General features: G+C 39.7%; 1 protein-coding gene across 7 annotated transcripts in view; it reads right to left on the bottom strand.

Annotated features, from left to right (window-relative positions):
* The window catches only part of Mid1 (midline 1), a 354,023-nt gene that overhangs the window by 14,697 nt on the left and 312,256 nt on the right, over positions 1-27,070 (bottom strand). For all 7 annotated transcript variants that reach the window (XM_010613988.1, XM_033760272.1, XM_033760271.1 and 4 more), the window contains exons 5-8: positions 23,586-23,734; positions 17,042-17,169; positions 11,956-12,099; positions 2,623-2,784 (exon numbers count right to left, since the gene is read on the bottom strand). In XM_010613988.1, the coding sequence (XP_010612290.1) occupies positions 2,623-2,784; positions 11,956-12,099; positions 17,042-17,169; positions 23,586-23,734 (583 nt within the window). The remainder of the gene's footprint in view (positions 1-2,622; positions 2,785-11,955; positions 12,100-17,041; positions 17,170-23,585; positions 23,735-27,070) is intronic.

Below are 27,070 nucleotides of genomic sequence, written 5' to 3' on the forward strand. Positions count from 1 at the left end.
ATAGCATTTCTTAAGATGAAACATAAATGTTCACTGGACACGAGTAAGCAAAACAAGAAGAAATTCCATTATGGCACTAGTCATTTATGAAGGTTGAGTGCTGCTTGGCCTCTAGCCAGTAAGGAGGAGCAGGATGGCATAGCACCACAAAGAGTAGGCTTGCAAAAGTGAGAAATGCCTGAAGTGTGCTGCTTTCCTCACCTCACACTCCCCGCTATTCACACTGCGAGGAGGTTCTCACCAGCCTCGCTGTTCCAAACCTGTATTCTCAAGGAGCAAAATTCTGTCTATGCCCCAGACCTATTTCCCAAATAAACCACTACCCTCTCTTCCCCATTCCTAGGCTTTTGCTTCAGTAAGGATCAATGCATTGAAGGAGAAAATAAAGTTCCTTTATTGAAGAATTTAATTCATTAGAAAATGTGCATAGGGCATGACCCTCTTCTGGTCACTGTGCCCTGCTTGGACAATTCTTGCCATAATCTCCGTGCACTTTGCAAACCTCTCAGTCTCCCTCTTCGTAATCCACTCACCACATCATAGTGCAAGAGTGTCATTTGATGGGAATCCTCATCCTGACTCTAAACTCTTCACCCTGTTTCCCTCCAGCCATTGTTCCTCCAAGAAACTCCCTTGCATGGCCCATAAGGGTTTCACAATCTGCTTCTTCTGTCCAGCTGTCTAGCTCATTAATCTTCCCAACTGAAGCCTCTTTCAGTGTATTTATCAATTTTCTGCTCCACCAACATCATCCCCTTGTCTCTGGGCCTTTGCACAGGCTGTTCCCTCTGCATGGAACACTGCCTCCCCTTCACATCTCTTAATCCTACCCAACCTTGAAAAGCCCCCATGGATGAGTGGAGCAGGGGCACCCCTCGTAAGTTACTCCAACCTCAGACATCACAAACTGAATGGTGACTAAAGATTAACATGCTATATTCCCCAATCTTCTATGCACCCCTGAGGAAAGCACATGCTAAGAAACTGAAGGTCTTTATAGTATCCTCAACATTGTGCACAACATCCCAACTACACTAGGTGCTCCAATATATTTTTGAAGGACCTAGTACATGCTTCAATGTAAATAAAAAACTGCTAATCTGGTGTGCATGGCTACTGTGCCATGTACCATGTTATATTTCCTTATTTACTAGGAATTATCATTGAGCTTATAAATGAAAGACGTTTCTATTTTTAAAAATTAAGGAACATTAAATGCACTGTGAGAGCCTAGACTAGATCCTGAAACAGGAAAAGAACCTCAGTGACAACATTGGTAAAATTCAAACGAAGTCTAGAGTTTAGGTGAGAGTAATGTACCAATGTTAATTTCTTACAGATAGTTGTGGCAAAAGTAACAAGTATATAGAATAACATTAACATTAGAGATACTGGGTATATAGAACTCTCTGTAATGTCTACAGATTTTCTGTGAATCTGTAGTTATTCCCAAATAAAAAGTTTATTTAAAAATATGAAAAAACTAGTCTCACAGCCACATGTGTACCAAGTGGTTGAGCTTCAGTCTTTCCATGCTGAAGGCAGTGCTTTCTTTTTTGTTGTTGTTGTTGTTTGTTTTTTTTGAGACAGGGTCTCACTATGTAGTTGCGACTGATCTGGATCTTACTATGTAGCCCAGGCTGGTCTCGAACTCACAGCGATCCTCCTGCCTCAGTCTCCTGAGTGCTGGGATTAAAGGCACGTACCACTACGCCTGGCTTGAAGGCAGTGCTTTCATTATGTCCCTATGTTGTCACTCTAATACTCAGCACATGTTCTCCAATACACTGGGCAATCAACTATATGCTTGAGGATTTCTCTTGAAAAGCACTTCATTGTTCCTGTTCACGGGCTGGTAACTCTACAACATGGCACCACACTCTGATTTGCTTTTTCCTGGGAGGTCGTATGCAAAGAAATACTGTATTGCATGCCATAATATTAAAAAGTTGTAAAGAAAGAAGAGAGGATAAAGCAAAACATATGTAGGCAGAGACAGTACCAGGGAGATGACAGTACTATGAGACACACGTATAAGTCATCATTTTTTGCAATGGGGGCTGTTCTGTGTATTATGGAATGCCTCCCATCATTTCTGACCTACTAGATGCCAATAGCACTCTCTTGAGTTGTGACAAGCCGGAATGTCTCTAGACATGGCTAAGCGTTTCCTGGGTAGGAGTAGGGGAATAAAGGGCAGAACAGGCCCTGAGCCAGACAGCTACATGGGGTCAAATAAAAACTTTCTGAGGAAAGAGTTTATACTACAGAAAAAAAGAATACTATCCCCAATTCACAGGGTCCCTACTCCATGTCTGGTTTTATACAGACATATTCTGTTTCTCAAAGAGCTCCCCCACGATCATTTACTTTCAAAATGAGAAGACTGAAGTGCAGGGAGATTAATTGTCTCATGGTCTTGAAGGCAGAGTAGAACCTAGAGGTAGCTGACAAGAATCCCACTACTCCACACTGGCTCTTCCCTTGTTCTTTTGAGGCTGCCGACATTGCCCAAGACAGAAAAGATAAAAAAAAAAAAAGGGAGTGGGGTGGAGTCAGCTGAAAGGCAAGCAAATGTGAGAGGACAGCTCTGCTTTACTCTGCTGGGTTCATGGCACTTACTGTTTGTCTTCAACTTCCCAGGCTCGCTGCTGCGGCTGCCCGCCTGGTTGATGGCCTTGACCATGAAAATGTACTTGGTGCCGCTCTGCAGACCATGCACCGTGTAGTGATTCTGCTTAATATTGGGCACGATCATCCAGCTGTCAGCCGAGTTACATAGACCTGCAAAGGCAACCAGACAAGTGCAAGCATGGGAAATGTTTGCATAATTTTAGGTTATTTGAACTGTTAAGAGTTAGCAAGCTCAGTGTCTTATCTACAGTTGGAGAATGATCTGTATCATATTTTCCTATTGTGTGCTTGAGATGGAAAGTCACTTAAAATTATTATATTGCACAATCTGGTCCATGTGAATAGAAGCAATGAAGGTGGTTCTGTCTGGGATCTTAAGCACTGCACACATGTGTGATACATTATTAGGTGTTGCAAGATAAAATGAAAGCAACCACTGCTTCCTCCCACTCTACCTTCACCCCCATTCTCATAAGACCAATCATTTAAATTTTAGATTGCATCAATTCTGAGACTCACAGCTGGTTTGGACACCTGAGTCATATGCTGGAAGCCAACTTCACTAACAGAGATAAGGTAGATTGCATTTTTTGCCCCTAATTCTTCACTCAGTCCTTTATTTAGGCCAAAGGACTGTGGTTACATGCTCTAGGGGAGTGCGATATATTTCCTTGTCACATGACTTTGGGTTTGGTCACATGCCTTGCTTTGGCCAATATGATTAGGCCAAAACGAAAATGTTCCAGTTGTAATATCAAGCATTACAGGGTCTTGCGGGCTTGTACTGACTCCTTGTACCTCTACCATTGCTATGGGGACGCCATTTCTGGGGTAGTTTGCATATTCTAATAGAGGAGACACTATGCCAAGGCTGGAGCAAGCCTAGCAGAGATCATCCAACCCCAACCAACCTCGAATGGTGGGGGGGGGGCTAAGAAAATGATCATCGGGGTAATTTGTGATCCTATGTTAGTATAGCTTCAGGAGACATTCATGAAAGAACCCTAGAGAAGCAGCACCTATAGGCAGCTCAAGGCCCAGAGTAGATTTTGGGAAAGCACCTGCATGGCATTTGGGATCGTCTGCATCCCTGGGATGGCTCCAGAGTGGAGTAAAGGTGCTGCTCTTGTTGTGTTCTGGAGGATGTGGCTGAACAGCAGACTGAGGATTTATGATGCTTGGAAGAACATATAGGAAAAAGGAAGCCCATTTTGCTTTGCACCTGGCTGATGCTGGAAACATCTTTTTGGTATCACACCCAACTCTCCCTCTTTTCTCTCGACTCATCAATCTCCACTCCATACAACTTTTTTATTTCCTGCCTCCTGGTGACTGAGCTGTCGTGAAGTTTCCTTTCTTTGTTGAATTTCCTTTACCATTCCCTGAGAGAGAGCTGGACCCCTCACTTCCTGAGGGGCTCCAAATTAACCTGCCCTCTTCTTCCTTTTTGGTTGATTTGCAAGTCAAAGGGTTAGTTCCTTTGAACTTGATGCAATTTATACCTTACCGGACACTCAAGAAGCAGTCCTTAATCCTTTTTTTTGGTCTCACCCCTTTGAGAATCTAATAAAAACCTTTCTGTAAAAAGAAACTCACAAATGCACAAATGCACACTGAACCACAAATATTTTCATAGCAGTGCAAGGTAGTCACAAGCTTCCTAAAGTCTGTCTTTGAATCACACTAAATATTCCTGGTATTCTTATAGATGAGGAGAACTTTTATGGTATTTTGTCACCTGTCAAAATTCAACTTATATGATTTATATATTGAATACACTACATTTTCAGGGAATTTTTATATATGCCACTTTTTCTCATTTCCACCTGTGAACACTTTCACCAAAGGACTGCCAGATTTAAAAAATCAATCATAAAGCAAGGGAATAATTTGAAACTCGCAGAAGAGAGTGTATGTGTGTGTGTGCACACGTGCTCACATGTGTGTGTGTGTATGTGTGTGTGTGTGTTTGGAGTATTATTAAAGCAAGCAGGAGCAACATTCAGTGTTCTTTCCTCAGTTTCCCCTAACTCTTAGCCCTATGGTCTACTATATCTCATTTATGTAAGATCCCAGAAACATTCACAGATAGTATAGTAACATGGGAATCTCCCTACTACTCATCCCTGTTGATCCTTTCTTGCTTTACCTTTTTCTTGAATGTAGTTGTAATAAACTCTGTACTTCTGGATAGTGTGATAGCCAAATATTAAATTTTGATACAACCAAATATGGGTCATGTTGAACACTGAGCCTTGGGTCCCAAAAGGCCTGTAACTCACATTAGGTATTTAATACTATTATTACAATAGTAATAAAAATTTAGCTTTTATAGTGCCTAGGCTAATCCACTCATGGTCTTAGATCTTTGTCAAGAGCAGTCAGGCATGAATGAAAACAATAACAGCATTCAGGAGATTCAAATGAGAATCCTATCCATTTCACTACTTTTGCACTGTTCCTGTTTAATTGCATATGTTACAATAAAATGACAATTGTGGTCAAAGAAAGCAAATCTAAAAATGTTTCAATAAATTTTAAATCACTGTACAACTCAAAAGCTGGGTTTAATGTGGTGGGGGAATGCTTTCAGCAACATCGTACAGCAGATGCCTGAAATTGTTGCACACTGTAAGTTGGCCTACAAAGCCAAAATCTTAACTTCACAAGGATTTAATGTCTCAGAAACCTTTTCCAAACAAACAAACAAACAAGTGCTATCCTGATTATTTTGAAGAGGTCACTATTTTTTCCTTGAATATTACAAGAGGAAAATGTTTATGGAGTAGTGAAATTTTATTGGCTAGCTTTACACTGGGGCGATCTACTTTCAAGAATACTGACAATAACGACAATTTCGGCTTACCTTTCTATTGTTATTACGGCCAAGATAATAATACAGAAAATAACACTGGCAATTTTCTTTTGGGGGATGGAGTTAAGTGGGGTGACTTGGAGGGCACAATTATTGTGTTGCTAGTGTTGGTCTTAAGTCAGTACCACCTAACTTCTTGCATATGGCGCCGAATGCCGAGTTTGCTTCTGCAAGAATTCTCTGCCTTGACACCCCACTGAGTTAGGATGGGTGACCGGATTTTATGCATTTTTTTATGAAACATCCCACAACCATCCTGACTAACATTTCACTTGGTTCCAAACTCATTTTAAGTCATCTTTGAGGGTATTCCAATGCTCACCTCCTCCAACTCAGCTTGAAGTATTAAAGCAACAATGGAATCTGGGAGCTTGTTAGCCCATAATGAAGCCTAATTGAGATTTTTGATTTTGTACATTTTTTAAACTCACAATGGGTCAGAAGCACTTCCCTGCATAATGAAGCTCATCATCAGATTTTAATTACATTTGGGATTTCTGAGCCTTGTGTGGCAACTCTCACTTTACAACAAAACATTATGCAATGTGGACACTCTTTGGAGAGGCTATACACTGGATTCTAGCATCTTTTGTCTCTTTGAACAGATCAGACAGAAGTAACATCCTTTTCTGACTTCTCTACAAAAATAGTATATGTTTAATAACTTCCATGAATGTGTTCAGAATGACTAAAATAAATACATACAACTACTTTGCTGTGTGGGCTTGAAGAAATGTGGCTTTTGTTTTGTTCTAATAATAAAAGTAGCCCACTGGGAAAAGGCTCCAATGTAATATTTTAAATAAGGTATTAAAAGTAATTTTGTAAAAAACGTGGAAAATATTGTAAAATTATATATATATGTAGGTATTAATAAACCCTGATATTAACATCTGTAGTAGTAACTCTACCAATGAAAATGAAAAATAAAAAACTAATGTCATTAATTTTGCATTTAGATGTGCGTATTTTGTCAGTGAGAGCCTTCATAGGGTTAAAAAGCTTCACTGATATTATCTAATTCTCTTCAATAATGTCAGATGAAGGCCATTAATTACGATTCAAGTGAAGGAACCATGACCTAGAGACAATAAAACAAATCTCCTTGTGGTATAAAGAGCCACAGCAGATTTTGAACATAGCTCCCCATTTTCAGTAGAGCTTTATTGTTAGATTGATATTCAATACAGTGTCTGCAAAGGATACTCCTCCGAATGATAAAATAGATGGACAAGCAACACTCAAGGAAGGCCTTTGACACGTAGACTTTATGAAAAGCTATCAACTACATAATCTTGGCAAATTACACAACTGACCCTTATCACATGACATAAAATATTGGCCTTTCTTTTAAAATGAAAGGATAGGTTAGTGCAGTGTATATTTTTGTAGGGATAATAACTGTGAATATATGCTGCCACTGTGGAAAACACAAAGCTAGCCTTTACTTTCTATCTCAGCCATATGAAGCTAAAACATTCATTGACCCTTTTTATAGATGGATGACCAACAGATTGGGAAGAGATTAATTTGCTAAAGACTACGAGCTAGTAAGGTTCACAGTTGAGATTCAAATATAGGTTTCCCTCAGTAGATATCAGTGGAAACAATGTGAAAATGTTTGCATTTCAGTTAACATTTTATGAAAATTTACTTCCTTCTTGGTGCAAACAGATCCTATAGGCATCAGGACTTCACCATCCTGGTTTAAAGGGCATAAAGAGATGAACAACCCTATGAGATTGTCTTTGTTGGATAGATACGAACAGCTTCATGGGTTTTCAGCCATTTTGAAAAATGGGCCATTATGGCATCTATGCATTAAATAAGGCAGGTTAATCTATTTGCATTTATTTTCTTGTGGTTACTGCTTTCCAGGAGCAAAATATGTTTTCTGGAATTACCCAGCATGAAGTTCTGTATGCTCAGTAGTTTTGTTCTTGTGGAAATTTTTTAGGCATGGCCTTTTGGAGTCATCCATTGTATTTCTGCATCGTGGATTGGTATTATTTTCCACACCAGTAGTGTGGAAGTCAAGTCAGGCTTAGTTTAGCAACAGCAAACCCCTAACTTAATTTCATTTGGGGAATGAAGTGAAGTACTGACACGAGTAGGGTTCTCCTGTGGATTGCCTTCTGGCCCCAGTTCCTCACTGCTCACTATACTGGTGCTGCTTGCTGTGTAACTTTGGAGGCCCTCTCATTCTCACCCTCAACTCACTCATGAGGCAGGGGCTGAAGGCACACATGTGCAGTGGGTTCTGCCCTTATCCCCACACCTCTGCAATCATTAGGAGGACAGATGAAAATGAGAGGCATAGGCAGCATGCCCATGGGCTGGCCCAGTTAGCAGCCTGCCATGAGAAAAAGCATGGATCAGTAGAACCTTCCAGTTGACCACCAGCTGACTCCAGGTACATGAGCAAGAAATGTTTACTGTTATATTCTCCTTAGGTCCTGTGGCTGTTGGCTATTCCGTCAAATCCAAATGATAAAAGGCCTATCTTCCCAGACTCAGGCGATATGCTTCCCCAATGCTCATGATAATCCAACTCAAGAAATTTCAGGAGAAGCAGTTGTTTTCCACTTGCTGGACAAAATGTCTGACATTTACAATTTAGAAGCAAAGAAGTTTATAAGGCTTGTGATCTCAAAGGAGTCAGTCCATGATTAGCTGGCTCTAGAGCAGAAAGATAATGGTGCAAGAGCAACATTCCTGCTCACTTCATGGTGGCCAGGAAGCAGAAAAGAGGAACAGTAAAGAGAGGAAGGAGCCAAGGACTAGATATAGACCTCAAAGTCATGCTTCCCTGACCCACCCGGATAGACTCTGGAGCATGCTTTATCAATACCCTAGGCGGCTCCAAAGCCAATGAAGCTCACAATTAAGCTTAACTATCACAACAAGTATCTGTTTCTCCCAGGATTCATACTCCCTGGTATTCATGACTTTGTGTGATCTTTTCTTCTTGAGAGTAGGCAACAGCTGTGACCTGTTTCAAACCAACCAGATATGGCAAAAGACAAAAGTCTACCACCTTTATAACTCCTGTGACTATATAACATTATACGGCAAAGGTGAAGGGAGTTTGCAGATACTATAGAGTTCATTAACAATTGACCTTGAGTTAATCAAAACAGAGATTATTCCAGGTCAGTCTGACCCAATCAAGTGTTTCCTCTAATGGTGAATTTGAGCTGAGAGAATTAAAGTAGCATACTCTCTCCCTTGTTGGCTTTGAAGAAGCAAGCTGCCATAAATTTTATAACCATACTAAAATAAATACTGGCAATAAACTGAGGCATCCTCCTTGGTTGAGTTTTGAGATGAAAACATGATACAACCAACACCTTGATTTCAGCCTTGTGGAACCCTAAGAAGAGGATACAGCTCAACTGTGCCAGAGCTCTGACCCATGGAAACTGAAATAATAAATGGTACTGTTTGAAGACGCTAAGTTTTGAGAAAATTATTTCACAGCAATAGAAAATTGGTATCATTTTCCCAAAATCTAGCAAAAATAATTTGAAAGAAACTTAATATTCCTCACATGGGCCAAGAACCACCATTTGGCATGAGATGACTCCAAATGTTTTCTTTTTTGTGTTGTACTATGCACTCATCGACAGTCTGTGTGTTTTCACCATCTTGTGAATTTTATCTTCTTTACACTTGATATAATCTCTGGTTCAGTTTACCTAATATACTAGTAATATTCACCATGATGTTGAGGAAATAATTCCTTAAGACAAAAAGACATGAATGATTCTTCCTTCTTTTTGTTGTGATTTCCCTCCTATACTATAGTGTATACTAGTGTGTAGGTCAGTAGGTTATTGTCTCTGTATTAGTTGTTAGGTCTCAGATTTATTATGTAAACATGTAGATGTTATATGTATGCTTTGCTTTAAATCAGGCTCCTGGTGTTAAATTTGGGGATGTAAGTCCAAGATCAGTGAAATACAAGCCTGTACAGCTGGGAAAGTGCATTTAAAAATCATATGTCACCCTTCAGAAGGGCAATGTGGCAATGTCAACCCAAATTCAAGTGCAAATAATCTTTTCCTGGCAATTATACCTCCAGAGATTATACTACAGATATAATTCCCTGTATGTGAAAGGAGAAATACTCAAGGGAGTTCACTTAGGCAATGAATAAGGGCTAAGGATTGGAAATAAGCAAAATATTCATCAACAGAACAAACGTGGGCTAAATAAATTAGGGTACATCTTTACAGTAGGATACTAATGCTGCCTCAAGAGGAAATGAGACTTTATTTGTGCTGAAATAGAATAATCCCTCAGACATGATATTGCGTAAAAAACAACAAAAAATCATCAAACAAGGTAAAGAATGGCCTGTCCATGTGCCCACACACACAAAAAAAGATTTTAGAGAATTAGTATTTCTACATGATTTGTTGCAGGGCCTATGCAACTATGAGGAATCCTGGAAGGAAAGTGAAATAATATCAAAGCACTGTTCACGGAACTTGTCTCAGAAAGCACTTCAAGTATTTGAGAATAGCAATGATGTTCCGGGAGAAAGGGACCAGCAGCACAGAAGGCATTTCCTCTCCTTCACTCTGAGTGCTATTTTCATCTCAGTGAATTACTACGAATATTGTAGTTGCTGTCCCTGCTGCTGATTTTACTCTGTTCCACTCTATTCTCCACTATGCTTCTCAGTCACCTTCTAATTGTACAGTTGAGCACACCACTGCCCTGCACAACTACTAGGTTTACAGGGTAAAACCCAGTTGTCATGTGGCCTGGGTGAACCTCTATGACTGTCTCTTGCCTCCAAATTAAAACTAAGTGACTAATGACTGAGGACACATGTTTTTGGAGCCAGACTGATAAGGTTTGAGTTCTGGCTCTACTTCTCTCTCTTGGTTTTTCTGTCTCACCTTCCTCACCGAACTCTCCATTCAGGCTGACTCTGTTAAGTCTCCCAGCATGCCCTGCGACTTTGTGCCTCCACAGGCTTGCTTGTGAAGATCCAGATGTTTGTGAAACCTCTAATTTGCTGCTAGGGAGCCACTCCCTTTCAAGACAGTTTAAAGATAATTTTCCCCAAGACCCTCTTGCTCCACCAATCACTTATGCCCTCTCTCTATTTGTTACCTACTCTGCAGCTGGCCAAGCTGTTCTTGATGAGAAATTTCACAACATTCCCCCTTCCACTCAAAATTACACACTTTTGGAAACTGGTAAGATTTTAATGAAAGCTTCTAAGGTAGACCAATTAGGGGATGAAGTTGCAATGGTGGGAGAGGAAGCTGAGAAAAGTGGTTACATGGGAGGTCAGAGGAACTATTATTTAGTATCAGTCATTTACAATTTAGCCACTTAGAAATTGGTGTCTTTGTGCATCATTATTTTAATTAATCATAAATCAAGTTTCTCTTTTAAGCATGTTTGCAGAACTATGTGTGCCACCAAAGAATAGTGTCATAAAGAAGGAAAGGGTTTATATAATAAAAGTATATTAAGTTGATACGAATTTATTCAAACCATCTCTTTGTTGAAAAGTGACTGTTCTAGTCTAGTCTACTTTGACATACTCTTTTCCCCTTCATTAAACAAGTTTGAGATTTATTTTCCTAAAAGCCATTTCTTCTGGCCCTTTGCTCTTTGCTTGACTGAATTAGATTAACTATGGGGTAGAGAGAGGCGTATTCCCTCCCTTATCATCTCTTGGCCAGCCACTGCTATTGGAGATCACCAAATTGTCCTTGATGTTAAACATCAAACAGTTCTCAGTGAGAGATGGGCTCTCAGGTAGGGCTACAAATTCTTCCCACATGGGGCCAGCTACTAACATTTGAAGTGATGGTCCCAGATTACTTCTGAAAGAGAGAACAGGTATGTGGCATTCTTTGGTGATTCATTTTATTAAATCCTTTCTTTTTTCTGAAAATTACAAAATGACATTCAGAAAAGCATATGAAACTAAAATAATGTAATGACTAAAGCACATAACTGCCACCCAGAAATTGCTGTTACCCCACGAATGCCCAAATATTTCTTCCCAGTGGTGCCATTCTCTCTCCCATTCAAGAAGTAACCATCACCCTGATTAATATTTATAGTATTAACAGCTAGGAGTATATTTTAAAGCAAAATCGTTTATTTTGATCTTTAAATTATGAATTGATAAATCAATTCACACTGTATGTCTTCTTTCATTTTCTGCTTCTTTCCTTTAACAACTTATTTGTGAGATTCATCCATGTGGTTTACAAGAGGTCTCTAATTTTCATCAGTATTGAGCCAATTATTTTACTAGTACAGTACCAGTATTAGCTTTTTCTTGGTCAGCAAAGACAAAGCCATTAAATATTATGCATTTTTTCCTTCCTTGTCTTCCCTTGGTGTTTAAACTGAAAAATGCAATGTACCTGAAAACAGCTACAGAAGTGAGTAGGCCATGAGATACTCACTAACAACATTGGCTTGTCCAGTGAATATAGTGTACTGGAGCTCGTAGGAGACCACGCTGAATTCATCATCTGAGGTCCAGTGGACGGTGATGGTGTCATACGAAGCTGTGCAGAGCTCTTCTCTGATTGTGGGAGGGTTGGGAGCTGTGGGGGTAAAGAATGCTCATCAGTGGAGGAGCACACACCACTGCATGCTGTTTCCAAGAAGATATTTGACTGTTGGAGCAAGGCTTTCTAAATAGGCCCATCAGGCCTATTGTCCTAGAGATGGTAGCCCCCAAATCAGAAAATTTTAGATGGCTGGTTATTGGTCTTGTTTCTAACAAGGAGTAGGGCTAGAGCCAGGCAGTATAAAATTGTACCAGTTTGTTTTTTATGTGAATGTGTTTAAGAGGTTAAGCAAACAATACTCTCTTGTGCGGGAAGGAGAACATGAAAAAGATGAAAATGATCAAAGTACATTATGTCCATGTCCAAAACTGCCAAATGAAACCTGGGAATCTGTATAACCAGTATGTACTCATAAAAAAGGTGTGGAAAAAGGAAACGAGGAACTTTTGTAGTTTCATTCACTTCAGAGTGTTGGCAAACTGTTTCAGGAAAGGAATGGATGGCAAATATTTTAGCCAACTATTTTACTAGCGCAATACAAGTGCTATCACTTTGCAGGTCAGATAGCTGCTGTTGCAACTAGTCAACTCTGCCATGATGGCATTAAAGTACCTGTAGACAATCTGTACACACATGAGTATAATCCAGGTTCCAAGACAACTTTATTCAACAGAGGGCCGAAATCAGCCTGTGACTCAACTTGCCAATCCTTAATCTACATGATACTAGATATTTTTATGTGAAGGTACCCAATCAGAAAAATACTGATATTTATTATCCTATAGCAAATCAGATAAGCATCTCAAAATTTTCTTCCATTAGATATTTTGATACCTGTTAAGAACTTATAAGTGCAGTCCTATTTTCTTATTTCTCAATGTATAGGTGATATTTTAAATAAGACCATGATTTACAATCAATAATATCTAAGAAATACGCTTTTCTTTCCTAAGGAAAATATGATTCCTTGGCATTTGATTAACTTTATCACTTTTCATTTCTTTAATGCATTCTGGGGAAGATAATCCTAAATTGTACAAAAACAATAATTTTTTCAATGACTTCCACTGGAATGATTTCAGTAACTGGTTTTATGAGACTATGTGAATAAGAAAGAAACCTAGGCAATGAATATTTTGCACTGGCAATAATACTTTAGAGCAGAGGTTGGTAAACTATGGCCGTGAGCCAAATTTGGCTTGCTGCCTGTTTTTGTAAATAAAGTTTTATTGGAACACAGCCAGGCTCATTCAGTCACATATTGTCTGTGGCTGCTTTAGCACAACAGCCAAGTTGAGTAGTTGCAACCATATGGCCTGCAAAGCCTAATACATCTAACATCTGGCCCTTTACTGTCAAAGTTTGCCAACCTCTGGTCTAGAGAATTGATCCAGAGTTTTGCTTTCCACTCTTCTGTGTACCAGAACCTAACTTCAAAGGGAGAAACCTGTATGCGTTCCACAGATGTAGGGCAACCTTTACTTACATTCTTGCAGGGTTCTTTTTGGTTCTAAATTCTGATTGGAATTAATGAATCCTAAAGAAACCCGCAAAGGGGGACAAGTTTATGGAAATGGTAAACTTAAAACTTTGTTTCAGTAGCCTTCACTTTGCTTTCTATAAATATATCTAGGATACCTCAGAACCAGTCTGGTGTATTAAGCTAACAAGCTCAGTTTTACCCACTGGCTGTTGAATTCCACAAACATTAGTGGGTGCTCACAATGGGGAAGGGTCTGCATTAAGTTGTGCATTGAAAAAGAAGGCCCTATGCAACTCATAAAGCATTCTTTCAGAAATTTGTATTTGTACATCTGTCTGCTGAAGTATACACATGTGAAATTTAGGATCACATGCTGTGACTTAGACGTGCATGAAGCAGTGACACCAATCAGGAGATGCATTCCACGGAGTCCCAGCTGCATCATAAAATGTTTTTATTATTGTCTGTGTGGTCCCTGTTGGGTTGGGACCATCCCTGAATGGATCGGTGAAAAAATACTTCTTTCACATCTTCAATAGTACCTTGAATTATTTCTCCACTGACCACTGTAGAAAGATTTTGCTCTCTTTGCACTGCAATTATATGATTAACTATTTTTAAAAAGCATGAGTTTAAAATAGGCAAGTAGCTGTGAAACACATGGCAGTAGCTGTAATCAGGAAGGAAATGTCACCTCTATGGGTTATTAACTTGACATACCACTTAGAGTCATGTCATGGGGGGAAAAACGTTGTTTTCACAACCCGGCAGGCTAACCCTGTTTTCATTGTAAACCCAATGGGTTTGTCCTGAAAAGTCAATACCTAATTTACTGTAAATGAGAGCAGCAGCATGCTGCCAATTTCAATTCTCATGGTATCGGTACCAAAACTGTTATTTTCTTGCCTTCATCACAAGCATCACACAAGGAATGGTGGGCTAATACTCCACAAACACTCTATTTCCTGCTTATAAATGTATGATAAACTATTTGGACTTGGCAGTGTCAACCATGCATCATTTGTTATGGCCAGGATTGATGTTATGTCTAGAAAGAGACTGAACTTGTATCTGGGGTTGACAGCTCAGAAGACATAATCGCAGGTACCACATATGGCCTTTAGTCTGGGATAAAGAGCCATTGGCATGATGTATGGCATACTCATAGTGTGCAATATAGTCAATGCACACTGCTTTCATAATTTCCCCATTAATGAATACTCTTACTCTTAATTTCTATAGAAATTAAAATGCTCATATATTTTTGGAATACTATTAACAATTATAGGAAAATAAGAAGACACATTCTTGTCAAAGAGACATCGATTTTGGGCAGCCTGCCCATGTGGCCAGGCAAATATTTAATTTTCTAGTCTTCTCTGACCTTGGGAAGGACATCATGACATGGACCTGGCCCAAGAGACATAAATGGAAGTTCTCTAGATGGGGTTTTTTAGAAAGATTTTATTGTTCTGATGAACAGATTCACTACTTGCCTTTTGCCTAGAAGATGAGTATAATGCTTGGAGACAACCATGTTGTGATCATGTAGCAAAAATACAAGATAATAAAGATGGCACAGTAGGAAAAGAGAAAGAACCTGATGTCTGAGGTCATCTTCAAACCACTGTCCTGCCCTGGATGACACACCTCTGTTCTGTCTCTGTGACACAAGCACTCCTCATTAAGTCACCGTCAGTTGGAGTTTCTGTTGCTTGCAACCAAACTCATTCCCAAATGACTTAAGTGGGGAAATTTTAAACAGAATGACATCATGAAAAATATCTCAGAGAAAGTTTAGACATGCATTGTCCACTGCATAGTTATGACCTACATGTGGCTGTTTAAATTTTCATTAAATTTAATTAATGTTAAATGAAAGTGAAGATTCACAGCCACATTTCAAATTTTCAATTGTCCCATGTGCCCAATGGTTAATATATTGGATAGTGCAGATATAGAACATTTCTGTCATTGAAGAAGGTACTATTGGATGGTGAGTTTAACTCTCAGAGCCAGGCACAGTGGTGCAGACATGTAATCTCAGTGCTTGCGAGGGCGAGGTAGAAGGACTGCCACTAGAGGGAGGTTAGCATGGGCTATATCGTAAATTCAAGGGCAGCCTGAACTACGTAGTGAGTCCTTGTCTCAAAATCAAACACAAAATAAATAAACAAATAAATCTCAGAAATAAATGCGCAAAAAGGAAGGCACTATATTGATAAATTTTGAGACCAAGTTTAAGTCCTTACTTTAAATGCTTTTTGAATCAATTTCTTTCTTTCTTAATAGGAGCTGTATGTTTGAAAAAGAAAATTGCCTAAGATAAGAAGCTTGTGGAATGGCTTGCCTTCCTGCAAATGTACGAAGGCTAAAAGCAGCACCTCGTGTCTTCACAAGGGAAAAATTCTGTTCTTCTGGGTGTACTGCTCTTGGAAGATACAATTCACTGCCTTCTATCCACAGACTGTAAAAACAAATGCCACACAACGTTGCCATCGCCTGCTCCACCTTTCCTGACCACTCACCCACAAGCAGGCACACACGGGATAGGAGTCAAGAGGCCGTCGCCACCCTCAGCTAGAGACACAGCTTCAGGGAGGCCTGGTGTTCTCAGGATAGTGCACATCTGGCTTCACTGTATACACTGCTTTCCTGAGTCACCATCCTGGTGGCTTTAACTAACACAAATAAGGTTGTCTCCATAGTCCCTGTTCTTTCCACCATCCAGTGTTCTCATTTTCTGCTTTAAAGGCTGACAGCAAAGAAAAGTTTAGATTGTGTTGCTAGGAATAGGAGTAGCCTGTTTTTTGTTTTTATTTGTTCTTTTCTTCTTTTTTCTTTCATTTGGTGTTTTCTAGGGTTGACCAAAACAGGGGAGGGCAATCAAAAGCAAAGGGCTGAAACATGGCACCGGGAATCCCAATGTCATCTTTGTGACATTTTCCAAGATGAAGTTCTGTCTTTAAAGTCTGTATAGACCTGAGCCAAAGCCTGATTTGCCCACTCCCTTGCTGTCTGACCCTCAGCATGGCTGGCATGCAGTCTTCCCCACATGAGGATTTAGTATTGTGAAGATTAAAATAAGATCACAATTAGAAGAAGTGGGGGGCAAGGTGGATACCCAGTTAGTTAGCTGCCGATTTTCTCTGCCATTGTACTGTTAGAATCAGGTGCCTTACTAACTTGAAATGAAAACTACACCCAAAACCTTATGCTTCTCTTGGATGGCCAGGAAAGCTATTATATTTAGCACCCCACATTGAAAGGAAAGGAAATGGCGATAAGTATCCTTTTAATGATTGTGATTTTCTTTTTTTCTCCTGTTCCAAGTTTAGTCTTGGTTAAGACCAAATTGTTTACGGGAATTTCAGAGACAATTCCTAAACCAAAAGTATGCACCTCTGGGTTTTAGAAAATACATCGATGTGGTAGCAAAGTATTCGTAACACTGAATGTACACAATATTAAGGAGAGTATAAAAGATAATACCTGTAAGGTAATCCAGACATTCTAACAATTTCTTCTCCCGGGAAAAATCCAAGGCAAAGGTGTCAAACGTGTCATTGAGGTTGATTTCAGGAATTAGGACCTGGGAAGATGCAGTTGCCATGGAGACTCTGTAAGGAAAACAAAACAACTTTTTAGAGATGTCAAGATAGCTTTCACCATCATTGTGTGGGAATGAAAAAACATGAAAGGAAAAGGAATATTCTTCTTTTTAAAGCGTTGCTCTCTTTACACCTAAGCCTTAAGAAGAAGCTTGGGATGGCAGAACACAGTAATACAAAGCAAGCGAACACAAGTATAAAGAAGAAGCAAGGGAACTGGGAAAAGCAACAGAACAGCTTCCCCTTTCCTTTTTACTATCGGAAAAATAATTCCCTATTGAGGCGAAAGAATATTCGTACTTCATGCCGCTATGTGTTTAACAGCCTGGTCCCGTCACATCGAACCCCAGCAAGAAGCACATAGCTCCAGGCATTTCTGCACACATCTGTCTGGAAAACTGTTTGCTCCTGCAGACTCGCCCTGCTCCACTTCAAAGGGGAGTCTCCCCAAACTTCCAACTGCATAAAAGGCAAAGTGAAGATTAAAAAAGAATGGTTCCAGATATTGGGTTAGTTTAATCAATTACTAGCCTCCCTCTAAAATAAACATTAAGAAAAGAGTTTTTGTCTGGCTCGTTTTCATTCTCCTTGGATTCATTTTTTTGCACCATACTCCCAGCAGATGCCACGGAAAATATTCATGAGCTTTCTCCCAGATTTGCCCAGTGGCTACGCTGTGTCCTCTGCACCTCAGGCTTTCTGGTCAGGGCTCTGGTGTATAAACGAGAAATTAAGACATTGGAAGGGACCAGTTCCCTTGTAGGTGCTCTCAAGCTGATTCAGAAAGCTATTAACAGAACATTTTGACTGATTCAAAGATGCAAATGATTCTCTTAAAACCAAGAAAATCGTGGCTGGAAGTATACCACTTCTGAACATACTAGCCCACTTGTAATCTTGTTTGGTATTTTGCTAAGCTTCATAAACTTTAGGGCACTGGGAAGCTTTGTACAAAGAAACTACTTTGAAATGACTTAGCTCTAAATCTAATTACTTATTTTTGAATAAATAGCATTGATGGCCATATGTACAGTGCAGGTAAGAGAATTTCAGATCAGCACATTTCCATTTTAAAGAGAAAATTTTCAGCCCAGTTATTTCAAGGGTTGTATTTATGCTTAAATCTTTTAGTGGCTCTTAAAGCTTTAGATTTTTAGGAAGTTACTACATACTGACCATAAAAATTATACCTGTGGGTATATCCACACTGTGGAATACTATTTGACCACAAAAAGGAATGGATTCTGACGCATACTATACTATCGACAAACATTATGCTAAATCTAACTGAATACTAAATGGTCCACTAGTATCAGATATCCAGGCAAGGCAGAGATATATACTTTAAAATGGTTATTTTACTTTATGTTAATTTCACCTCAATAAGAAACTACCCATGAAATGTTCAAAATTCTTGTAAATCCAAGGAAATAGGAATTCTTATTCCTGGCAATGTTATATAGGGAGGGAAGAAGACAGATTACCAATGGTCTAATTGGGCATGAACTCTGCAAAGAAAAGTTTCACGTGTATAAAAGAAGACAGAGAATCTTAACTTCATTTCCTGACTGATTCACCAAGAAGCAGTGAATAGCAGAGCTGTGAGATTTTATTGACTAATTATTGCACCCAAAGGAATTGGGTAATTGTTGATATTAACAGCCACTAATTTAGAATAATGAATATGAGCAAGTTCACTAGTCAAACCCAACCTTCAACAAATATGTTTACGATGGCCTTAAAGAATATCATACACTAAAAGAGCCCCAAATATTTGCATCGGTGCAGAGAGATTCAAAGAAATGCTATGGTGCCATTTGCACTCCTCAAAACACATTCTTAAAGTGAAAAGCCCACTTCTGTTTCATCACGCCCAACAGGGAGGACTGCACTGGGCTGTGTGGAAACAAGCACTCAATTTAGGATTGCATTATTCCACTTATACACAGCACAGACTGTGTGTTTCACAGGTCAGACTATTCTGTGCAGATAATCTGGCTTTGGATAGTTGCTTTGTTCGGGCTCATCCAAAATAGAATTTCTGGGCGGGGGATTTAGTTCAGTGGCGCCACCTGCTTCGCAAGGGTAAGGTCCCGAGTTCTATCCCTAGTACCAAAACAACAACAACAACAACAACAACAACAACAAATAAGATAGATTTTCTTCCCATTAAAAACAAAATGGGTTTTCATTGAGGGCCTGCCTTCTTGCCAGTAGAAATGCTGTTTGGGAGCCAAAAGGATAGAGGTGCCCAGCCTTGGAGGCAAAGCCTGACGGCAAGGAGCGGCAGAGATTATTACTGCAGCTTTTAACACCTACACAGTTTTTTCTTGATAGAAGGAAAGATACGTATCTATGGCTACAATTTCAAATGCTTGATTGGAGTGACACGCAAGAGAAAATCTGCCAAATTCAACATTTTAGGCCATGTTTTTATTGTCCAAGCCCTTGTTGCCCATCTCTCCACCTGTTAGATGAATTTCCTTTTTTTTAAATTTTATTTTATTTTATTTTTTTGGTACCAGGGATCGAACTCGGGTCCTTGTGCTTGTGAGGCAGGCGGCAGAACCAATAGATGAATTTCCAACACCTATCAGGGCTCCACCACTGTTTCACTTCCTTGTTTTACAGTTGTGTTTCTGTTTGTACACATGTGTGTGAGTGTGTGCGTGGCGTACACATGCAGACATGTGTGTGTGTGGGCGTGTGAAAGTCTTAACATATTGGAGCAAATAGCACCTTGTCCCACCCTGATACTTAAGAGGGTGGGGTGCACATTGCTCCCTGTTTATATTTCTGCTTTGAGCTCTAATCTAACCTCCGTGACACTTGGCTGTTAGTAACCACATTGGGCCAGTTTTCCAGAAGGTGGAAGAGCTACACTGTTCGCAGGGCTTCTGCCAAACAAAGCACATCACCATGGTAAAATGCAGTCAGTGAATGTCACAGTGACAAAATGTGTTGTATTTGGCCAGTTCAGGCTTTCCAAAATACATCTGGCCCCAGAACCTTGTTGCAATCATACTATGTATTAACATTGTCTAGAGACTACACTTCCAAACCCACACGTGAGATGTGATCTAATTCTAAGACATGACATCTTTCTAGAGTTCACAGCCGGAGTTCTTAGCTTTATCTTCTGGAAAAACCTGACAGATCCTTGATCTGCCTGTGGTGGTGAGGAACAGAGGGCTTGCCTCGGGGTTGAAAACCTCCTAGGAGCTCTGAAAAATGGAATCTGTTCAGAGGAAATTTTGACAATGTGCTGCTACAAGCAATTCTACCTTTAGATTCTTTGTAAGCAAGTGGTAGAGCAGCATTCTTGTGCCCAGATTTGCTGAGTAGTTTTGCTACTCTTAACATAATGTTAGAAGGGTGTCTACCTATACAATCATACCAAACACCTATGTGTGCTTGAGAATAGTGTATTACACATTAAATTTTCATCCAGTAAGTAGGAGGGAAGGAAATTAACATTTTTTGCACATTCACCTTGTGAAAGAAACTGGGTTAATTAATGTTTTTGCTGTATTATTGCATTTCATCCTCATATCTATCAGGTAGGAAAGTTTGACCCTGTATCTAGATTCATTTGTTCATTAATTCACATTAAGAAGTTTGCAGTGTACTGGGGCCATAATAGTGAAAACACGATGGCCAGCAATTGTGCCTATTTGGAGCTTATAAACAAAATCAGACTCAGAAGTGTTAATGAGCAGCCTCAATGCTATCTATAATTATTAGGCAATTAGCACACAACTAAACAGTTGGTTACAAAGCATATGCATCTCCTACAATGTAAAGCTTGAGGCTCTAACTCCTTTTGGGGTTGCTTAACATTTCTCAATTGAAAACATTTTTTGCAGTTTGGATTCAGCTTACAGGAAAATATACTCCCTTTAACTGATTTAATGATATAGGAAAATGTCATCTAAATCTCACTGTAGGATCATCTGTGGGATCTAAAGCTCCACACTTGAGTAAAAGAATAAAAGTGATTTGGATGTACTGTATATAGAAGTGAAAACCTAGGACAAAGAGGAGACAAAACCAGGAAATTATGTATTAGAGAAGCATGTTAAACACAGATTGAAGAACAGAGGCAGGCAGACAAACAGTAGCATTGAAATAAAGAGGAAATATGTAAATACTATGTCAGCTTGCATTTATAGAATGCCTGTGATGCTTGAGACCTGTTCTGAGGAATTTTCAGCAAAATTATCACAGTAAAGGTAGCCACTATGAGCTCAATTTCTAAGTAGTAAGTAGCTTAAAGAATTATAGAAAAACACAAACACTGTGTGGATTTGAACACAGGTCTTGCAACTTCTTGTCTAAACCTGGGTGCACTTTTACTTCATCCCAGGTACCAGAAAGAGAAAAGCTCAGAAATTAACCCAGAAGTTTGGCAAATAAGAAATGGGAAGAATGGGATTGCAGAAACAGAGGGATAAGGGCTTCCAGCAGATTTTTACAGGCACCATATACTGAAACTCAACAGAAGCACATTCTTCATGGCAAGAGGAATGAAAGCCATGTTTCTATTCCTGATGAAACGGGCCTGTTATGAGGAGAGCTGAGAGGGATCAGGCACACCCTGCCAGGTCTTCAGGAGATCACAGGTGTGGACTTGCTTGTGCTGGCCTAACTGCATGCGCCCTTCCAGCTGAACTGTCAGGGGACCTCACTCTCAGCTGCGAGGGGAAGAGTTTACTCGTGTGACACTCATTGGAATTGGTTGCATCTCCTAGCATGCAACTCATAGAAACCACTTAATCTGAACATCACCCCATGGTCAGGTGGTGACACAGACTCCTGGATTCCAGATTGGGAACCTGACCTAAGTGTAAAAGCTGTCATACTGCCCTGGGTCCGCTGCCCTATTAGTGCTGTTTGAAGTTTCTAACTTTAGGGTGACTAATGAGCAGTTGGACGCAATTCAGATGAGAGGGGTGCAAACAATTAAACACTCAGGAGTCAGGAGGAAAGAAATTGGCCTCTCTTTACAGTTGGGAGGAGAGCTTTTTAAGGACATAAAAGGGATGATAGCCAGCTGTTATCGATGTCCTTTAAAAGAGGTAAGTATCTCATCTGCTGCGAAAGGAATTTTCTCAAATGTAACAAGTAACACCACAGAGCTTGCTGGCTAGTAGAAGACTAAAACTATATATATAAAAAATACTGTACACTACACATAAAACACAGTGGAAATAGAAATACCAAGGCCTACCTCTAGATGTTTTGAGAATTATTAGCAGAGTGTCTAACACAGGCAATCACTCCATAAATGTTAGTTTCCTTTTTCCTTCTTTGAAGACATTCCAGTCATAAAATGATGAGCATTCTTTCTGCCCTAGGCCATGGGCTGGCAAAGTCAGATCTGCAGACTGTTGTGTAAATGGTTTTATTGGCACTCAGCCATAGCCATTTGTTTCCATATCGTCTGGCTGTTGTGAAGCTCGGAAGGCAGGTTTGAGTAGTTGTAACCCAGACCTTACAACCTGTAAAGCCGCAAATATTTACTTTCTGATGCTTTACAGAAAAAGTTTGTCAATCTGTGCTCTGGGATAAAGACCCGCACTAATGAGCTCTTTGTCATCTTTTGACCATAGGATTCTATTATTACTTTGCATAAAGGGCAGCTGGGTCACAAATTAGAATGATAAGTCGAGGTCATTGACAGTTGCTCAGAGATGACATTTATGTGGCATTGGTTGCACCCAGCCCAACTCTGTGCTCCTTCTCAAAGCCACTAGAATTGCTACAGATGTTTACATCAGTGGAGATGAATAATTTTTATGCCAAATCAGGTAGGTGTGTTAAAGGAATACTCATCCTTTGCCAGGTTTACTGCTGAGCTGGCCCTTTGGATAACATTATTTTAAAATCCCTTCTTGTAGAGTAGAGAGTATTTGAAAAGAAGGCTGTATGAGAGTGACAGCTTGGCCCTTTCTCCGCTGCTTTAGTCAACTTTGACATTCTCTGGTGAGGTCCAGTTTCTCAACCAAATAAAAACAGGCCTAACAGAGAACAACACCTGTGCAGTAGTTTTTTTGTTTTGTTTTTAAGATAAATAACCTGCAGAGGAAGATTCCCTTTTATATTTTACCTTTATTTCCATTCTGTTACCAAGTAGATGATGAGATCAGGCCTGAGAGTCACAGTGAATGCTGTTTGCTGTTCTTGTGCCAGCATAAGCTCCCCCCACCCAAAGCAAGTTGATTTCATTCTTTCTCACTGGTGGACTCTTGTTTCAAAGACCTTGAAGTCCAGGCTGTTACTGAAAGGGCCTCAAAGGAAAGCACTTTTAGCTGGAACAAATAACTCAAGGCTGTCTCAGCCTTGAAAATGAGAACAAATGCAAGGAGAGAGCAAGGCCACCTCGTCACACCCTGCAAACCGGCAACCAGCAGCCCTGCACTCACCTCTCGGTGATGTTCTTCGCTGTCTGCAGAAAGCGGGCATGATCGTTCTCCTTCAGAGAGTGCTCTGCTTGTGAGATGAGTGATGCCGACCGCTCAATGCACTGTTTGCAGTTTGCAATCTGCTGAGCAAGTTTGCGAAGCCTCATCACCTTGAACAGAAGAGGCAAGGAGACACATGGTTAACTAGCCGGGCTTGCTTAGTGAAAAGACAGCAGGCTGGACCCTTTGGATGTGACCACTCTGCTGTACATAAGTCACCTTCCCATAAAAGTTCGAAAATAAGCATACAGCGAGATCAAATTCTGGAAAGCCCAGTTATGGGACTCTTGTTTTAAATGCACTTTTTATCTCCTTGAAGAAGGGTTGCTAATTCATTTTATGAGGAAATACTGAATTACTAATTGCTTCCCTATTGATGAGAAAAAAAGGTGTTTCACAGTGGCAACTTAGAAAGTTTCACTAGACCTCTTCCCTCCACTTTCCACACAATTACTGCAAGACCATTGGGAACCCTGGAACTTGCTCTATCTCAGATTTTCAGCTGTGCTAGCAAGAAAATAAAACATCTCTATAGGTGCAAATTTGAGGCTTAAGCAAAAACTAGTTTCTAAAAAGTTCTTGGTGATCCATGCAATAAAATTGTAATGTAAAAGCATTAGGTATTAGTATTTCCCACACTACCTAAAATTCATGTGTTAAATTAACAGAAAAAGGAGCGTTTTTCCCATTGATTAATATTTTTCCTGTTGAGCAGATGAGGGAAAGCCAAGAAAAGCACAGCTGGGCCATTTCCTCTGCTGGGAACGTCATTTCCAGGCACTTTGTGCTCGCTTGATAACTAAGAACTATTTTGATAAGCATTTCCCAGTTGGGATAAAAACGCATATTTACTTCACAACCTCCATTCCAATTCCTGATTCTGTCTTGCTTGAGAATGACCTTCAAGTGTAATCGACCATAACCTCTCAGGCAGGCCACGAGAAGTCCAAGGTAACCCACTTGACCGTCACTCTGGTATTTGAAATCTACTAAGAGATGAAGCCCTCTGGCCAGAAGCCAAGTTAAAATTAGACTGCTAATTGGAATTGCCTTGTGCCTAGTGCCCCCATCCACACACCCGGGGACAGGTTTTGGCTGGCTTTATGATAATTCTGGAATGGAAAATAGCCTTGGGTGAAAGGGTAGGGAGGAGGCCGGCTAATCTGTCTTACAGACAAGGCTGGCTCAGGCTCCCTCTAGAATTCTTGCTAACTCCAAGAAATTCCTCCTTTCTCCAAGTCATCATTATCATCCCCGGACAACTCTAATCGAAGAAAAGGAAGGAAAGAGATGTCAGAACTCGAGGCCTCTAAGGAACAGCCAATTCCAAGTATGTACTGCAGCAAACAAAGGAAGTCAGTGCTGACTTGTGGAGTGGCAGGCACAAGGTTTCAGGCAAAGGTGAGAAAAACTACTGAAAGGAGAGTCGGAGAACAAAATATCGAAATATGGGGGCAAACAATATGTGATCTTGAGCCTGGGAAAAGATTTAACTAATTATAATTGTAGTTACTGCCCCCAACAGATTAACTGTGTACCTTAGTTGAATAAAGTAACCCTTACTTTACACCAAATAGAATTTAGCTTTTGGCATCATTATGCATAGGCAAAGCCAAAGTAGCCCTCTAGTCCAATCCAAGATATTAGAATACACTCATTAGAAATTGTCAGAGGAAGGAAAAATTCCAGGAGGAAAATAACTTATAATCCTAGAGCAAGCCAAGTAAATGGGGTATTTAATCACACAATACAAGGTAGAATTACATGGCAAAATTGAAGATGTTCAATACAATTCTAAAAAAGAATATAAGGTCAAAATATGCCTTTATAATAATTTTATGCCAATCTCTTATCCTTTAGATATGGCTAGTAGAGACCATAAAGATTATAAATGTGACGATGAATGGACTCTACTTCCATCTTTTTCTTCTCTTATAATACTGGAAATTAAAAGTGACACAAGAGGAAAAGAAAAAAAAAGCTCTAAATTGGGCATAAATTGAAGCAAGACAAAAACAAGAGCTCCCAGTGAAAATACCAGAATGTTCTTCAGAGAATATTGGGACACAATTTTAATTATAAGTCAGTGTACAATTCCATATGGTAAACCTGCTGAGAGCTTCTCAAACATAGGATTCAAAGCAGAACAAATCAGCCAGGATCTTTTTAAAATAAAAACTGTAGATGTTAGTGTGTACCTCCAATATTCTGGTTAAGAAGTCCTAATTTGCAAAGTGGTAGGGGTTTGCATTTCAACAAGCAAGTGAATGATTTTGAATCTTCAAATGATGAATCATTAGCATGTTCAGGACTAATGTTGAGAAAACCAGGTAGATAAGAAGAAAAAAATAAATAGTAGAAAGCACTCTTGGTAGAAAGAGCAGGTCCAGTTTTCCAGAACATTTTTTCATAGCCAGGCCTGATAGCATACACTTGTAATCTCAGTACTCTGGGAGGCTGAGGAACGGGGATCACAGGTTCCAGCTGTCTCAAAAGGGGTTGGTTCTCAGTGTGAAGACCTGGGTTAGATTCCCTAGTATGTCAAAAAATAAAAAATAAATAAAGGAAAAGGGTGTGTGTGTGTGTGTGTGTGTGTGTGTGTGTGCATAAGTGCTGGGTTGTGAGATATATATTACCTAATGTAAGTTACATTATTAAAAAGAGAAAAGAAGAACTGCTATAAGTTAGGTGTTCACCACCCCCGATGTGAGTCAAATCCAGCCTGCTTGTGTAAATAAAGATTTACTGGCATACTGCCACACTCGTTCAGGTATGAAACACCTGTAGCTGCTATTGTGCTATGACACTGGGCAGAAATGAATTGCTGCAACTGGGATTGTATGGCAAAGCCTAAAGGCTCATTGGCCTTTCACAGCAAAAGTGTGCTAACTCCTAGCTGCAATGATTCTGGTCAGATGATTGAAGCCCCACTCTGAAACACTGTCTTACATGTTCTTCAACTCTTTTTTTTTTTTTTTTTTTTTTTTGGTACCGGGGATCAAACTCAGGTCCTTGTGCTTGTGAGGTAGGCAGCAGAACCACTGAGCTAAATCTCCAGCAATGCTACAGCCCTTTAAGCGCTGACACACAGCACTGAGTAAAATATTTAGTTTTCCATGAAGCAGTACTTTTTAATATATTATTTTAAAACTTCCGACAAGACACATATTAAAAAGAAATACTAGATAATGACACAGGAGAGTCTATATAGGCATATCTTCATGTTTCAGGGGAAAGTTTTTCCAGTCAATTCTTAGTTTTTCCTTTAAGAAGCGAGATTGTCACAGTAACCTTTGGAATTTGTACTACTCAGCATGGGAATACTTTGTCTGTTATGATCTCTTTTCAATGGGGATACACAGCTATTGCTATCATTTTATTGGTCATTTATTATACCTTACATACTCTTTTAAAGGCAAGTTGTTTTGCTTTATGTGCGTATATAT

Source organism: Fukomys damarensis, unplaced genomic scaffold (assembly GCF_012274545.1).
Source record: "Fukomys damarensis isolate Sample0158 unplaced genomic scaffold, DMR_v1.0_HiC HiC_scaffold_39, whole genome shotgun sequence".
Lineage (NCBI taxonomy): Eukaryota > Metazoa > Chordata > Mammalia > Rodentia > Bathyergidae > Fukomys > Fukomys damarensis.